The following is a 17,605-nucleotide window of genomic DNA, read 5'->3' as shown; positions in this document are numbered from 1 at the left end:
GTCAATAGCTTTTCTTAATTCCTTCAGTATTTTCATTATCTCCTTTTTGAACTCAGTGTCTGTTAGACAGAAGATATCTGTTTCATTGTTTGTTCTTTCAGGGGAATTCTCTTGATCTTTTAACTGGGAGTGTTTCCTCTGCTTCTTCATTTTACTTATATTTCTCTTACTCTGTGAGTTTTAGAGAAACAATTGTCTACTGTGGTCTTGGAGGGCTTTTTTTATGTGTGAGCATCCCTGGGTAGCTTGTGTGGGTTTAATATATTTGGTGTGAGGGCTGTTTTTAGTATGAATGCCTGTGGCCTTCTTTCCTCAGCATGTGCTGGCCGTTACCCCCATTAGTAGGGGGTGTGTAGATGCAGCTACTGGCACCCACTCCCAGGGCACTTGGTGGCAATGGCAGCTCGTGCACGCCTACAGAGCCCATGATGGCGGCAGAGGCGGCTCGCAACCACTCCTAGAGCCTGCAAGGGTGGCAGCAGCAGCTCAAGATTGCTCCTGGAGCCCAGGAGGGCAGCAGCGGCGGCTTGCAACCTATCCTGGAGCCTTTAGCGCCTCTTTTTAAAGACCACTAATCCCATGCATGAGGGCTCTGCCCTAATGACCTAATCACCTCCCAACAGTCCTACCTCCAAATAACCATCACATTAGGCATTAGAATTTCAACAAATGAAATTTGAGGGACACAGACATTCACAGCATAGCAGCTTGTGTTAGTCCCCTGGCTCCAGGAAGCCACACCAGGATATTGCCCACTGCTTTGCTAAGGAATGGGGATGATAGGCAGATAAACAGAAATGCCAGAGTGCTATCTTTCTGAAATTCAGCTGTCTTTACCTCTTTCATTTTTCCCTGGTTGCTGTAAGTTTTTTATTAAATTCCAGACTTGCAAGAAAGTTGATTCTGGGAGTTTTCGTTAGTTTAATCGTCATTTCAGTGGAGAAACTCGATTATTTGAGCACCTTTTTCTGTCACTTCCAAAGACAATACTTATCCATTAACTTTTTTTTAAAGACTTTATTATTTTAGAGCAGTTTGAAGTTTACAACAAAGTTTAGAGGGAGGTATAGACATTTCTCCTATACCTTCTACCCCTACACATACAGAGCCCCCCTGCAATTATCAACACCACTCACCAGAATAGTACATTTTTACTAAATATGAACCTACACTGGCATAATCACCCAAAGTCCATAGTTTACATCATGGTGCACTCTTGTTGTACATTCTGTGGTATGGACAACATAGAATGACAAGTGTCCATTGTTACAGTATCACACACAGTATTTTCACTGCTCTTAAAAATCCTGTGTTCCGCTATTCATTCCTTACTCACTCCCCCAACCACTGATTATTTTACTGTGTTCATAGTTTTGCCTTTTTTAGAATGCCCTGTAGTTGAAATCATACAGTGTGTAGCCTGGCTTCTTTCACTTAGCGATATGCATTTAAGCTTCCTATATGTCTTTTCATGAATTGATAACTCATGGTTTTTAGCACTTAATAACATTACATTGTCTGGATGTACCACAGTTTGTTTATCCATTCACCTACTGAAGGACATCTTGGTTGCTTCTACGTTTTGGCAGTTATGAATATAGCTGTTGTAAACAGCTGTGTAGGTTTTATATGGACCTAAGTTTTCAGCTCCTTTGGGTAAATATCAAGGAGCCGATTGTTGGATCACATGGTAAAAATATGCTTAATTTTGTAAGAAACCACCAAACTTTCTTCTAAAGTGACTGTACCATTTTGAATTCCCACCAGCAATGTATGAGAGTTCCTATTGCTCCATCTACATCCTTGTCATTACTTGGTGTTGTCATTATTCCAGATTTTGGCCATTCTAATATGTATGTAGTTGTATGTCACTGTTGTTTTAATTTTCATTTCCATGATGACATATGATGTAGAGCATCTTTTCATATGCTTATTTGTCAGTTTTACTTGGTGAGGTGTCTGTTAAGATCTTTAGCCCATTTTTTAATTGTGTTGTTTGTTTTCTTCTTGTTGAGTTTAAAGTGTTCTTTATATATTTTAGATAACAGGTCCTTATCAGATGTGTTGTTCGCAAATATTTTCTCCTATTCTGTGGCTTATTTTCTTATTCTCTTAAAATTAATATCTACCATAATTGTTACTCTTTTCTATTTATTGCCCTTGTTCTTTGTTCCTGTTTTTGTCTATCATGTCTTTTCTTCTTTTTGCAGTTTAATTGAACATTTTGTATGATTCCATTTTCTCTCTTTTCTTGGCACATCAGTTAAAATTTTTTAAACTTTTTTTAGTGGTTGCCCTAGAGCATTTAATATACTTTTTTGTTTGTTTTTTTTATTTTATTTTATTTTTTTAAAAAATGTTTAATTTTTATTGGAGTATAGTTGATTTAAAATGTGTTAGTTTCTGCTGTACAGCAAAGTAAAAAACTTATACATATACACAAAAAGAATCTTTTCTAGATTCTTTTCCCATATAGGTCATTACAGAATATTGAATAGAGTTCCCTGTGTTATTCGGTAGGTCTTCATTAGATATCTATTTTATATATAGTAGTATGTATAGCTTTTTTTTTGCCTTTTTATTTATTTAATTTTTTTTTAACATCTTTATTGTGGAATGCCTTTTTTCTTTTTTTTCTTTTTTTTTTTTGCGGTACACGGGCCTCTCACTGCTGTGGCCTCTCCCGTTGTGGAGTACAGGCTCCAGACGTGCAGGCTCAGTGGCCATGGCTCACGGGCCCAGCTGCTCCGCGGCATGTGGGATCTTCCTGGACTGGGGCACGAACCTGTGTCCCCTGCATCGGCAGGCGGACTCTCAACCACTGCGCCACCAGGGAAGCCCCTTTCTTTTAAAAAAAAAAAAAGTCTTTATTGGAGTATAATTGCTTTACAATGGTCTCTTAGTTTCTGCTTTATAACAAAGTGAATCAGTTATACATATGTCCCCATATCTCTTCCCTCTTGTGTCTGCCTCCCTCCCTCCCATCCTCCCTATCTCACCCCTCTAGGTGGTCACAAAGCACCGAGCTGATCTCCCTGTGCTGTGCGGCTGCTTCCCACTAGCTATCTATTTTACATTTGGTAACGTATATATGTCCATGCCACTCTCTCACTTTATCCCAGCTTACCCTTCCCCCTCCCCGTATCCTCAAGTCCATTCTCTAGTAGGTCTGTGTCTTTATTCCTGTCTTGTCCCTAGGTTCTTCATGACCTGTCTTTTTTTTGTTGTTTTTTAGACTCCGTATATATGTGTTAACATACGGTATTTGTTTTTCTCTTTCTGACTTACTTCACTCTGTATGACAGACGCTAGGTCCATCCATCTCACTACAAATAACTCAATTTCGTTTCTTTTTTTTTTTTTAAACAACTGATCTAAGTCTGCTTTGAAATAATACTATACTATCTCACAGGTAATGTGAGTACCCAGTAATAACAAAATATCTTAATTCCTTCCTCTAATCCCTTGTGTCATTCCTGTTATTCAATAATACACTCTTAGATTATTAACAATGAACATACTAATAATCTGTTAGGACAATTAAATGTTTGCATTTTACCCTCACTTTCCTACTTCAGTGCTCTTTCTTTATGTAATCTGAGTTTCCAACTTACATTTACTTTCTTCTCTCTATGTAACTACTTTTAATATTTCTTGAAAGGCAGGTCTAATGACAACAATTTTTCTCCATTTTTGTTTGCCTGAGGAAGTCTTTATTTCTTCTTTACTTTTGGAGGGAAAGTTCATGGGGTACAGAATTCTAGTTTAGAGTTTTTTGCTCTTACACTTTAAAATATTTGTTATACCCTGTGCTTGCAAGTATGGTTTCTGAGAATGTGGAAGTAATTCTTATCTTTGCTTCTCTATAAGTAAGGATTTTTTTCCCCTCTAGCTCTTTTTAGGATTTTTTTCTTTATATTTCATTCTCTGTAGTTTGAAAATATGCCTAGGTGCAGTGGGTTTTTTTTGCTTTTTGTTTTGTATGTTTTGTGGGTTTTTTAAGCATTTATTCTGCTTGATGTTCTCTGAGCTTCCTAAATCTGCTATTTAGTATCTGATATTAATTTGGAGAAATTCTCAATCATTATTGATTGAAATATTTCTTCTGTTCCTTTCTCTCTTCTCCTTCTGGTATTCCCATTACTTGTACAGTACAACTTTTGTAGTTATGCATGGATATTCTCTTCTGATTTTTTAGAAATGCTTTCTGTATTTTTATGATTTTTCTGATCTCTTCTCCAGCTCAGGGATTTCCTTAGCTGTGCAACTGTGCAGTCTCCTAATAAACCCATCAAAGTCATTCTTGTTACAGTGATTTTTATCTTTAGCATTCATTTTTGGTTTTCTTAGGATTTCCATCTCTCTGTTTACATTGTTCATCTGTTCTTGCAGATTGTCTACTTTATCTGTTAGACATATTAACCGTTGGACATATTAATTGTAGTTGCTTTAAATTTCTAGTCATGTAATTCCAGCATCCCTGCCATGTTTGGTTCTGATGCTTGCTCTGTCACTTCAAATTGTGTTTTTTGCCTTTTTGTATGCCTTGTTATTTTTTCCTGATAGCCAGACATTATATACTGGGTAAAAGGAATTGCTGTAAATAGGTCCTTAATAATTTGGTTATAAGATGTGGGAGAAAGGGAAGAGTTCTGTAGTTCTGTGATGAGCTCTCAGTCTTTGAATGAGCCTGTGCTTCTGTACTGTGAACTTAACAAGAGTTTCTCAGTTTTTTTCCCTACCCCCTTAGGGGGATAGAATGGGTAGTATGGGCTGGAGTTGGGTATTTCCCTCCCCCCATATGGAGTGGTAGACTTGACTGGAGTTGGATATTTCCCTTCCCTTGGTCATTTTGGCTCTGATAATACCCCATTAGGTAAGGCTCTAGTTAACTCGTTTCTCCAGAGGGCAGGCCTTGTGAAGAACAATAGAGTGCTCTGGCATATTTTTAAATGGTTCATCGTCCTCTCCACTTGCCTGAGGAGGGGATATTTCTCCAATATTTACTGTGGGAACCTGGTCGAATTCTTGGAGGTGTATCTCAAATTATTTGGGGGACTCCCCTGTGGCTGGGTCCCCTTAGAGTTTTTTATTTTAATTAATTTTCATTGGAGTATAGTTGCTTTACAATATCGTGTTACTTTCTGATGTACAATAAAGTGAATCAGTTATATATATATACATATATCCACTCTTAAAATTTCCTTCACATTTAGGTCACCACAGATCATTGAGTAGGGTTCCCTGTGCTAAATAGTAGGTTCTCATTAGTTATCTATTTTATACATAGCAGTGTATATATGTCAATCTCAATCTCCCAATTCGTCCCCCTTCTCCCCGCCCCCGCTTAGTAACCATAAGGTCTCTACATCTGTGACTCTTATTTCTGCTTTGCCAATAAGTTCACCTGTACCATTTTTCTAGATTCCACGTATAAATGATATTATACAGTATTTGTTTTTCTCTTTCTGACTTACTTCACTCTGTATGACAATCTCTAGGTCCATTCATGTCTCCTCAAATGGCACTGTTTCATTCCTTTTTATGGCTGAGTAATATTCCATTGTATATATGTATCATGTCTTCTTTATCCATTCCTCTGTCAGTGGACATTTAGGTTGCTTCTGTGTCCTGGCTATTGTAAGTAGTGCTGCAGTGAACATCAGGGTGCATGCATCCTTTCCAATTATGGTTTTCTCTGGATATATGCCTAGGAGTGGGATTGCTGGGTCATCTGGTAGCTCTATTTTTAGTTTTTTAAGGAACCTGCATACAGTTCTCCATAGTGGCTGTACCAATTTACATTCCCACCAGCAGTGTAGGAAGGTTCCCTTTCCTCCACACCCTCTCCAACATTTATTGTTTGTTGATTTTTTGATGATGGCCATTCTGCCCGGTGTCAGGTAATAGTTCCCTCTGGAGTTTTTAACTCTCAGAGTTGTCCACACTAAGTCTCCAGCAATTCAGTTACAGTTTAGGTTTTCCAACCTTGGCCCTAGTGTCCGTGGTGGTTTCCTTTTTGCAGATCTCTGCTCTGGTAAGCCATGACTCCACTCCCTGTCTGTGTCTTCAGTCTTAGGGGCAGCAGTTTGCCCTATGTACTCCCCTCTCTTACATATTGAAGAAGAGTTGTTGATTTTTTGGTTTGTTCAGCCTTTTACTTATTGTTAATATGGAGTGGTGACTTCAGACTCCTTTCATAGGGAACCAGAAACCCCTGACCCTTCAAAAGCTTCTTAATCTGGAAATCAACATGTGAATAGAGTTCTTTGTGAATTAATCTATGTCAGTTTAGATCTAATAGTTGTGTATTTTCTTCGGTGTGCATGGAATGGAGTAGCAAGAAATGCAAAGTGAAATTTTTTTTTAAAATAAATTTATTTTAATTTTTGGCTATGTTGGGTCTTTGTTGCTACGTGCGGGCTTCCTTTAATTGCAGGAAGTGGGGGCTGCTCTTCGTTGCAGTGTGCGGGCTTCTCGTTGGCAGTGGCTTCTTGTGTTGCGGAGCAGGGGCTCTAGGCGCACGGGCTTCAGTAGTCGTGGCTCGCAGGCTCAGTAGTTGTGGCTCGTGGGCTCAGTAGCTCTGTGGCATGTGGGATCTTCCTGGACCAGGGCTCAAACCCATGTCCGCTGCATTGGCAGGTAGATTCTTAACCACTGCGCTACCAGGGAAGCCCTAAAGTGCAATTGTTTTTATTTTATTATTTTTAATTTGAAAAATACTTTAAAATTGTACTGATTGCTAATTTCTGTCCTATCTTTTTTCATGCAGATTCGAAACCAAAATAGGTTCATTTCATATTACTGGCTTACCAGATAATTCAACAAAACCCCGCCTCCTGTCTTCATTGGATGATGCTGCATCACTCTTGCGAATTATATTTGAGATAAATCCATTAGATGAAACTGTTGCTCAAAGGTGTATCATAGAAGCTGAACCTTTAGAAATGCTATATGATGCAGTAAGCATTTTTGTAATTCCTAAGTTTTAATATATTTCAATTTGCCTTGAGTTTGTGCCTCATGTTAATGATGCTTATTTTAACAGAGAACAGTAAATAGTATAGTGGAATTCTTCAGACCTCCAAAAGATGTAAATCTAGCACAGCTGACTTCAGTGACTTTGACAAAACTTGAAGAATTTCGTGATAAGACAGCAGCAGGTAAATGCCAGTATTAATGTTGGTGAATTAAGTACTTATCCTATACTAAACTTTCAGTCATGTTATGCTGATTTTGGTAAAGTATTTTTTGAGTTTATATTTCTAGACTAGATACAGTTTTAGTTGAAGCTAATTTGGTACCTTTATATTTAAATTTAGATATAATGATAATCATTTCTTACACTTAGAAAGGTCTAACATATGTACCACATTCAAGTTAATTGCAAAATTTTTTTAGGATTTTTGAAATTCTGTTTATGACAGAAACTGGCCTGTCATTTTCCTTTCTTGTAATGACTTGCAGATTTTAGTATATTGGCCTCAGAAAATAAAAGTTCCATCCTTTCTCCTTTGGAGAATTTGTGTAAGATTGGTTTGTTCAGCCAATTGGTTTGTTGGGTCTCATTTCTTCTTTCAGTGTTTGGCATAATTTGGGTTTGGAGATTTCTTTGGGGGAGATTTTAAATTAGAGATTCCATTTTCAAAATATAGTGGACTATAGAGATGATCTCTGTGGTTTTTAATGCTTTGTAGTTCGTTGAGACTTGCTTTCTGGCTCAATATATGGTAATTTAAAAAATATTCCATATATGTTTGAAAAGCATATCTTTTTAATATCTATACATATCCTTTAAGTCACATTTGTTTATCATGTACTTCAAATCTTTTGTATCCTTACTGGATTTTTTTCCTTCTTGTTTCACCATATTCTAACAGTTATTTAGAGAAATATATGAAGAACACCAAACTTTCCATTTGGATTTGTCTATTTCATGTAGATCTTTGATTTTCTTCCTTATAAAGTTTGGTGCTATATTAGTTACATGCAGAGATATTTTTTCCCCAATGAACCAGATCTTTTATCTGGATGAAGTTGTCAATATTTTTAGTAATGCTTTAATTTTTTAATATTTTTTCCTTTTTTGTTCTGATATTAGTATGGATATTCTAGGTTTCTTTTGGTTATAATTTGCCTGCTGTATTTTTTTTATTCTTTTACTTACTTTTTCCCTCTATCTTTATTTTTAGATGTGTCATGTCAACAACATATAGTGGGATGTTTTTCAAGCTGTGATACTGACAGTCATATTTCTTGACCTTTCTTTCCTGCCTTTGGATAAATTCTAGCATTACTTCCTCCACTCCCACCCTTGTACCATTTGAAACTTAAATATTCTCTTTCTCTTTTTACTGTAGTAATTAAAACACAAATTTTTGTTGAGATAAAATGTAATGAAACATTTTACCTTCTCCCAGTCATTGCAAGGAACACTTTAGAACACTTGAACTCCTTTCACCATCCTCATTACTTACATGCTATTGTTATTTTTTTCTTGTTTTAACTTCATAGAACAATTTTTGTTTGTAGAGTCAATGCATTGGTTTATAATTACCTATATATCAACTACTTTCTTTGCTCTTCATTCCTATTTGAACTTAACACCCTTTATCTGGAATTATTTCCTTTCTTTCGGTAGTTCATTTATACATTGTTTTCTTTATTGAGAGTCTGCTGATGGCAAACTTTTTTGTTTGTTGTATCGTTTGGTTTTGGTCTGAAGGTAATTGTCCTCAGTTTTGAAGGATATTTTTTTACTGGATATGTAATTCAGAGTTGATGATTATATTGTTCTTAGCACACTGAAGTGACCATTCTACTGTCTTTTGGCTCCTGTTACTGATGTTGAAAATTCAGGTGTTAGTGTGTTTGCTGCTTCTTTGTAGATTATCCTTTTTCTTTTACATTTAAGATGTTTTTATTTTTTATATTCTATAGGTTCAGTATGATGTATCCAACTGTGGACCAATCTGAGGATTGGTAGATTTAATTATTTCTAGAAAATCCATCTGGAAAATTTCTAGCCATTAACTCTTCAGATTTTTTTTCTCTTGATTCTCTTCTTCTGGAACTCTGGCTAAATATATTTTAGCTTTTTTTACTCTGTCATTCTTAACTTATATATTTTGTTTTCTTTCCATCTGTTTTTCCTGTGTTGCATGCTGGGTAATTTCCTTTAATTTATCTTCTGATTTTTACTGAATCCCTCTTCAGCTGTCTAATGTGCTTAATAATCTTCCCACTGTGTTTAATTTCAATGATTATATTTTCATTTTAGGAATTCTGCTTTGTTATATTTAAAATCTGATTTTTTATTCTTTATAGTTCTCTTTCCCATGGATATATTCAAACTTGTCTTTTATTTCTTCAAACATTATAAGCACAGTTGACCCTTGAATAATGCGAGAGTTAATCTGTATAATCTGCAGTGGGCCGTCTGTATCTGTAGTTCTTCCACATCCCTGCATTCAACCAACCAAACACCATGTAGTAATGTAAATATTTACTTTTGAAAAATATTCTTGTGTAAGTGGACTCACCTGTGTTGTTCAAGGGTCAACTGTATAGTTATTTTATATTGTCTCACCAGATAATTATCTCTTCAGTTCCATTATGTTAAGACTTTTGTGTTTTTATTTCTCCTCTCTTTTATTTCTGCTGTTTCTTATATTCATGTTAACCTTTGTCTTTTTGTTGAGTTTTGATTGTGAGCTGCTCATTTTTATTGGAAAATTATTTGGGAGAATTCACTGAAGTCTAGGATAAATGGACTTTCATTCAGGGAAGAATTTCATTTTTTCCTGCCAGGTATCTCGAGCATGTTGGTGGGACCACTATCTAAAGTCATTACTTGAGATATTTTGGAATGACAAAAGTTGTGCTACATATCCACTTGAGGACTGTATTGTGATTATGATTCACAGGGAGACTACCCCTTTTTCCCAGTTTTTCTCAGAGACATTCTTTGCATTCTATGCGTAGGTTTTAGGGACAGGGAGGTTTAACTTCTGGATTACTCTTACTTTGAGTATGTACCTTTTAGATCCCAGATTTATGAAAAGAACTCCTGCTAGACTCCTCATTTTTTTTTTTTTTTTTTTTTGCGGTACGCGGGCCTCTCACTGCTGTGGCCTCTCCCGTTGCGGAGCACAGGCTCTGGATGCGCAGGCTTAGCGGCCATGGCTCACGGGCCCAGCCGCTCCGCGGCATGTGGGATCTTCCCGGACCGGGGCACGAACCCGTGTCCCCTACATCGGCAGGCGGACTCTCAACCACTGCGCCACCAGGGAAGCCCTAGACTCCTCATTTTTGTCATCTGTTCTTTTTCTTTTTTATTTATTTATTTATATTTATTTTTATTTTTGGCTGTGTTGGGTCTTCGTTTCTGTGTGTGGGCTTTCTCTAGTTGCGGCGAGCAGGGGCCACTCTTCATCGCGGTGCGCAGGCCTCTCACTGTCACGGCCTCTCTTGTTGCAGAGCACAAGCTCCAGACACACAGGCTCAGTAGTTGTGGCTCACGGACCTAATTGCTCCGTGGCATGTGGGATCTTCCCAGACCAGGGCTCGAACCCGTGTCCCCTGCATTGGCAGGCAGATTCTCAACCACTGCGCCACCAGGGAAACCCTGTCATCTGTTCTTTATACTCTGTGAGGCTATGGAAAGGAGTTCCAGAGTTTACCAAGTGCAGAAAATGGTCTCAGGATAAAATTTTTATGGCTCCCATTTAAATCTTTTAGGTTTTCTCTTTCAATCTGATTTTTGGCTTCATAGATCCTTACTTTCTTGCCTCCTCTTAGTGTTTTTAGTAGGTTTCGTTGTTGCTGTTTGTTTGTTTTGCTTTATATCCAACCATTTTTGTTGCTTTTAGTGGAAGAGTAGGTTTGCCTACCTATTTATTCATGTTACCAAGATTTAGAAATCTAGTTAAATGTTTTAGTATAAGTTCAAGACTTCATCTTAGTTGAAATTCACTTTGGTAGATTCATCCATTTTCATAGAAAGTTCTGGTTGCTTTTTCTGGTTTACATACAGTTTTATTGAAGATGATTTAATAATCCAGGATTTTCATTGTCTCAGAGTAATATAAAGATCAAGTATCATTGTTCAGTATGGTAGAAGTAGCTGTATTAAGTTCACGAATTGGGAAGAATTATATAGATTCTAATATTTCATGTAACTTAATTTTTTTAGATGTGTATCTCCCCAGTTTTCCCAAATTGGGTTTATGGGTCAAAAACTTCTTTTTGAAGAAGTATTCCAGTTTTGTACTCAGTTATATTTAATGAGTATACACATTGACTAACAAATATCTTACTTTATATTGAAAATATTTTGCTCAAGTTTATTTTAAAATTAATACTAATTTCACATTATTTTAAGGTTGTGGTACCAATTCATGTGTTTAATGATTCTCTATTTCTTGAGTAATTTGTGAAAACAATTCATTTTAAAGATTTAACTTTTATGCAGGTCTGCTGTATATTATTGAAACACAGAAAGTTCTTGATCTCAAAATTAATTTGAAGGCTTCATATATTATTATCCCACAAGATGGAATTTTTAACCCTACATCAAATCTGCTTCTTTTGGATCTTGGTCATCTAAAGGTATATACTACTAATAATTATTTTATAATATGACACTTATGGTGTTTCTTTGTTTAAGATGTATTTTGGTTTTTAGAGGTTTGATTTGGTCTATTAATTTCTAGCTTAATAGCAGAAACTAGGATTTGAGGAATCTTCCCTTCTGGCAAGTAAAGTGAAGTTTCATTTAATTAGATAGTTTCCCTACATTTCTAATAGGAAAATGACCAATTGAATGCTGAAGGTCAGGGGTGAACCTAAGAATTATATTTATAAAATTTGAGAGTAATGCTTGAGGAGTTTATTTCCTTTTCAATTTAAATTTATTACTTGGTCAATTAAAGTGTGTAGAGTGGAAGGGAGTTCTGGAAGTAATCCAATATATATTCATCCTTCTGAAATTTTTTGTGTATATACTTTAGATATTGGCATTTTAATATTTCTATTAAAGAATCCTAAAATTGAGAGATGGTCTTCTTGCATTTTGCTTCTTATTCAATTATGTATGATTTTTCCCCTCAGTTTTGAGTAGAGAATACTTTTTTTTCGGTGTTTCTAGATCTATGCTGTTCAGTATGGTAACCCACTGGCCACATGTATTTGTTTAAGTTGATTAAAATTTTTAAAAATTCAGTTCCTTAGTTACATTAGCCACATTCAAGTGTTTAATAGTCACAGATGGCTAGTGGCTACTGTATTAGAACAGATGGAGAACAATTCCATCATCATAGAAAGTTCTGTTTGACAGCAGTACTCCAGATCATGAAATGTAGAGGAATAACTTTAACAATTTAAAGACCCAGAAGGGATGGATAATATTGGAATGCTCTTTCTGGCTACCTAACAAATTCGCGCCTTTCCTTAATATTGACATTCTCCTTTATTCTATATGTATATATATATTTTACTCTTCAGTTAGTAATTATGTAACACTGCTGGATTTACATTTATAATAAAATTTTATACAGATGATTATTCATATTTGAACTTAGTTATGGAATTGGTTTATGGGCAGTACGGTATAGTGGAAACAGCCAGTGGAAAGGTATAGTGGTCAGAAGGGTATCTCTCTAGTTTTATGACCTGAAGCAATTTGCTTAACCTTTTGCCTAAAATTTATTACCTTTCAAACAGATAATCAATTTTGACTGTCTACTTCACATGAACTATGTAAAATAAAGGGGAAATGTTAAAATAAAAAATATGTATACACGTACATGTATGTGTGTGTGTGTATACATATATATATATATATAAATATGAATTAATAAGATCTTTATATACTACTGTGAAGTGATCTCCAGGATACCTGAGTGAAAACAGTAGTATGCATAGTATACCAAGCAAGGGGAAGTACAACTATAACTTGCTTGAGGTTGCATAAATGGCAGAGCTGGAACTAAAATTCAGGTACACTGATATTTAATTGTGGACTCTCACGTCTTCTTATAAAGTTATCTAAATATCTGTCATCGTGCCATGGAAACATTTTGTAAGTTATATTTTTCTCTTAATTTTGTTTTTAATAAAAAGGCTTCTTAGCAGATTAAAAAAATTTTTAGATCTATTATTTACCAGGACTGGCTTTGTTCCCCTTTTTTAATATAAATGATTGGAAAATATAACTTAATATGTAAAACTTTATACCTGGCCTTCTCATTATATATGTCATGGATGAAGACATTTCTAATAGTCTTATAATGTATGTCAGCTTGTGAGTTTATCTCCTCCTGTTAAATTTTTATATTATAGTCTGAAAGATAAAAAACTTTATATTTTCATTTTGAAGTAATTTAAACTATTAAAATTATCTTCAAGGTGACAAGTAAAATTCGTTCAGAATTACCAGATTTAAAACAAGGTGGGGCGAAACTTGAAGAGATAATGCATAGAGCTTATGACTCCTTTGATATTCAGCTTACAAGCATACAGCTGCTTTATAGCAGAGTTGGTAAGTATACAGTGCATTATTTGTTGATTCATTTTGCTGAAGTGATTAATTAGGTTTTTAGACAGTTTCTCTGAAGACTTTCATCCTAAATATGTTAGAACTTTTATATTTTTGAATTAGAAGTGATAGTAGATATTTCCTAGGAGCAATATCTCAAGTAGGTGTGATTTTATCCCTCAAGAGACATTGTCAATGTCTAGAGACATTTTTTGTTGTCACGAGTGGGGAGTTGGGGCACTACTAGCATCTAGTGAGTGGAGGTCAGGGATGCTACTAAACCTCAAACAATATGGGCGAAAGCCACCCCACAACAGACTTGGCCCAAATATCAGTAATGCTGAGATTGAGAAATCCTGATCTATACCAGTAAAGGTTGGAAAGCACTGGCACATATTTAAAGTGATATTTGTATTACACAATGGGATAACCAGAAGAGGCTGCTCAAGGCCAGAGGCAGCTGGCTTAGGGGCTCTGATAGCCCAGGCTGTAAACAGTTACACAAAGACTGCAGAAGGTCGCTATCGTAGGAATACCTTTACCCTATTCACTTTGGTGTACAAATAGGCGTCTCTGATCTGGATCTAGTTTTTTAGTTGAAGTGACCAAAGCCAGAAATTCACTTGTCAGGATCCATTAAAATAGATAGAGAGCCCAGACTAGTTGAGCCCTCTTTCCACTGTCATATTGCTTCTGAATCTCCAGGGTGTTAGTGAACATTGAGATGTGTATATGGTGAAATTTTAATTATCTGAGCTAACTAATAGAAGGAGGAGCAATGAGATCCTAAAGTTACGATTATTAAAAATGTTAGTGTATATAGGACTGGAACATTTGATTTTTTTCTTTAACTGTACTTGCTTTAAGAGTAATGAACTTGGTTTTTATTTTTATCATATTTCAGTTGGTGTAAAAGGAGCCCAGAAGTATAGTGGATGGCAAATGCAAATTATTTATAGAAAAATCCATAAATTTATTTTCAAGGAATACATTACTATATTTTGGTGTGTTTGATACATTTTGGTAACTGGTTTTCAAAGTCCATGAGCCATACTTAATAGTTAAGATATTGAGATGCTTTGTAAAAAATTGTTTTCAGTATTTCATTATTATTATCTGAAAATTATTGGAATTCCTTGGAGTTGTTTTTGATAAGCATTAACTATTCTTAAATAATTAAATCTTTTGGGGGGCAGGGTTTTTTTGACATTGGGGTTACTTTATGTAATTGTCATAGACTTCCCTGATAAATACTGAAACACATGCTTCTAAATATCTTATTTTTTATCTGTAAATTGAGAAGTGAAGGAAATATTTGATTTATCTCGGTACTGTTGGAATTTTAAAAATTGTAATAAAGTCCATTTTACTACCTGTCTTCAGGAGTCTAAGCTTTCATTTGCTTGGTTTTCCTTGACTGAAGATTTAACTGACTTACGGTATTATTAGGTTCAAATGGAATAATGTACATGAAACTGCTTTGTATTATATGGATCCCATTAATCTTGTTATAAATTTTAAAAGTTATTTCTTTGTAATGTAGACGCGTCTTTTAGAAAATCTGGACAATACAGAAAAACAAAAACATCATTCTTTATCCTACTGCTCACACATAAGCGTTGTTGATATTTCAGTGGATATCCTTTTGGTGTTTTTTTCAATGTGTGTGCCTATGAATGTATGGGATGTATTTTGTGTGGTGTTTGGGAGTGTTTGTGAATGCGTTTTTAACATGATTTACATAGTTTCATATGCTGACCTCCCTTTCATTTACCAGTAATATTTTGGGCACTTAAATTCATGATTTTTACTGGCCATCTAAAGTTCTAAGGCTATGCTGTCAGTTATTTAGCCATTCCTTTACTGAACATTTAGGCTTGTGACACTGCAGTGAATGTTGCCAGAGGGTTGCATGTTGGCAGACCTGGGTGACAATTTCAGCCTTATCACTCACTAGCTTTTTGACCATAAGCAAGCTGTAAATTCCTCTCAGTCTCATTTTTCTAAAATGGGATGTTATACATCATTGTGAGAATTAAATGAAAATTTAAACATTGCCTAGAACAGTGTCAGTTATAAATCTTAAATGTAACTTTTATTAGTTAATACTGAAGAACTGCACTTTTCCCTACCTTTTTCATTATTGCATTAGAGCCATGTTTTTTGAGTAATGTATGGTTGGCATAGTGATTGCCAAGGATGCACAGTAGATTTGATTGAAGCTATGTTGTTGTTAACATTTTAATAAGCATTTTTCCTATTAAAACATAGAGTTTGAAAGGGAAAAGAATTTACCTGCTAAGTATGTGTACCTGGGAATATGGCATTAAGATTATCTAGATGTAGGAAGATTTCCTCATACCATGCACTGTATGACTATGAAGTATTAATGGTACTGTTAGGTTTAGTATGTTTTTCAAATTACACATGTGTTAAACACGTACTGTTTTCTGTAATTAGGTGATAATTGGAAAGAAGCACGAAAACTCAGTGTATCCACACAACATATCTTGGTACCTATGCACTTCAATGTGGAACTCTCTAAGGCCATGGTTTTCATGGATATAAGGATGCCCAAGTATGTATTACCTGTTTCATGTGATTGTAGATTTTCTTAGTAGTTATATAGCTAAGAAATGCCATGTTTCATTGATTTTTTTGTAGTAAAATATATATAACAAAATTTACCATTTTTAAGTGTATCATTCAGTGGCATTAAGTACATTCACATTTTTGTCCAACCACTCCACCATATCAGCTTCACAGACTGGAATTCTATCCATTGTTAAACAATAATACCCCACTCTATCCTCCCCCAAGTCCATGGCAGTCATCATTCTGTGTTATGTCTCTATGAATTTGACTAGTCTAGGTACCTCATGTAAGTGGAATTGTACAATATTTCTCCTTTTCTGCCTGGTTTATTTCACATAGCATAAGGTCTTCATGTTGACCCATGTTGTAGTGTATGTCAGAATTTCATTTTTTTAAGGCCTAATTCCATTGCATGTATATATCATATATTATCCATTCATGGGTTAATGGACATTTGACTGTTGTAATAATGCTGCTGTGAACATCAGTATACAGATATCTATTGGAGTCCCTGCTTTAAATCTTGGGGGGTATATATCCAGAAGTGGAATTGCTGGATTATTCTATTTTTAATTTTTTGAGGAACTGTTCTGCTGTTTTCCATAGCAGTTGCACCATTTTATATTCCCATCAGCAATTCACAGGGGTTCTAAATTCTCTTACCTCTTCACCAACACTTGTTATTTTCTCCCTTTCAAAAAAATAATAGCCATCCTAACAGGTGTGAAGTAGTATTTAATTATAGTTTTGAATTGCATTTTCTAATGATTAGTGATGTTGAGCATATTTTCATGTTCTTATTGGCAATCTATATATTTCTTTAGAGAAATGTCTGTTCAGGTCCTTTGCCCACCTTTTAATTAGGTTGTTTGTGTTGTTAAGTTGGAGGTTTGGTTTTTTTAAAATATTTTCCTGGATATTAACTTCTTACCAGATAAAATGATTTGCAAATATTTTCTTTCTTCTTGTGGATTGTCTTATTTATCACTCTTTTGATAGCGTCCTTTGATGCACAAAAGCTATGAATTGTGATTAAGTTTAATTTATCTGTGTTGCCTGTGCTTTTGTTGTCATATCTAAGAAATTATCACCAAATCCAGTGTTTTTCCTGTATATTTTTTTCCAAAGAGTTTTATACTTTTAATGCTTAGGAAACCTTTTTGAGTTAATTTTTGGATGTGGTGTAAGGTAAGGATCCAGCTTTATTCTTTTGCATGTGGATGTGTAGTTTTTTTTCAGCACCATTTGTTAAAAAGACTGGCCTTTCCCTATTGAATAGTCTTGACACCCTTGTTGAAAATCATTTGACCATATATGTGATGGTTTATTTCTGGGCTTTCTGTTCTGTTCCCTTGGTCTCTGTGTCTGTCTTCATGCCAGTACTACACTGTTTTGATTCCTGTAGCTTTGTAGTAACTTTTGAAATCAGGAGGCATGAGTCATCCAACATTAATCTTTTTCTATATTGATTGG

General features: G+C 35.3%; 1 protein-coding gene across 3 annotated transcripts in view; it reads left to right on the top strand.

Moving 5' to 3' along the window:
* VPS13A (vacuolar protein sorting 13 homolog A) overlaps positions 1-17,605 on the top strand; it is a 242,039-nt gene that overhangs the window by 58,525 nt on the left and 165,909 nt on the right. For all 3 annotated transcript variants that reach the window (XM_030876971.2, XM_060300819.1, XM_060300820.1), the window contains exons 18-22: positions 6,773-6,962; positions 7,049-7,163; positions 11,474-11,610; positions 13,408-13,540; positions 15,998-16,115. In XM_030876971.2, coding sequence (XP_030732831.2) covers positions 6,773-6,962; positions 7,049-7,163; positions 11,474-11,610; positions 13,408-13,540; positions 15,998-16,115 — 693 coding nt within the window. The remainder of the gene's footprint in view (positions 1-6,772; positions 6,963-7,048; positions 7,164-11,473; positions 11,611-13,407; positions 13,541-15,997; positions 16,116-17,605) is intronic.

Source organism: Globicephala melas, chromosome 6, assembly GCF_963455315.2.
Source record: "Globicephala melas chromosome 6, mGloMel1.2, whole genome shotgun sequence".
NCBI lineage: Eukaryota > Metazoa > Chordata > Mammalia > Artiodactyla > Delphinidae > Globicephala > Globicephala melas.
This window is presented reverse-complemented; position numbering and strand designations above follow the sequence as displayed.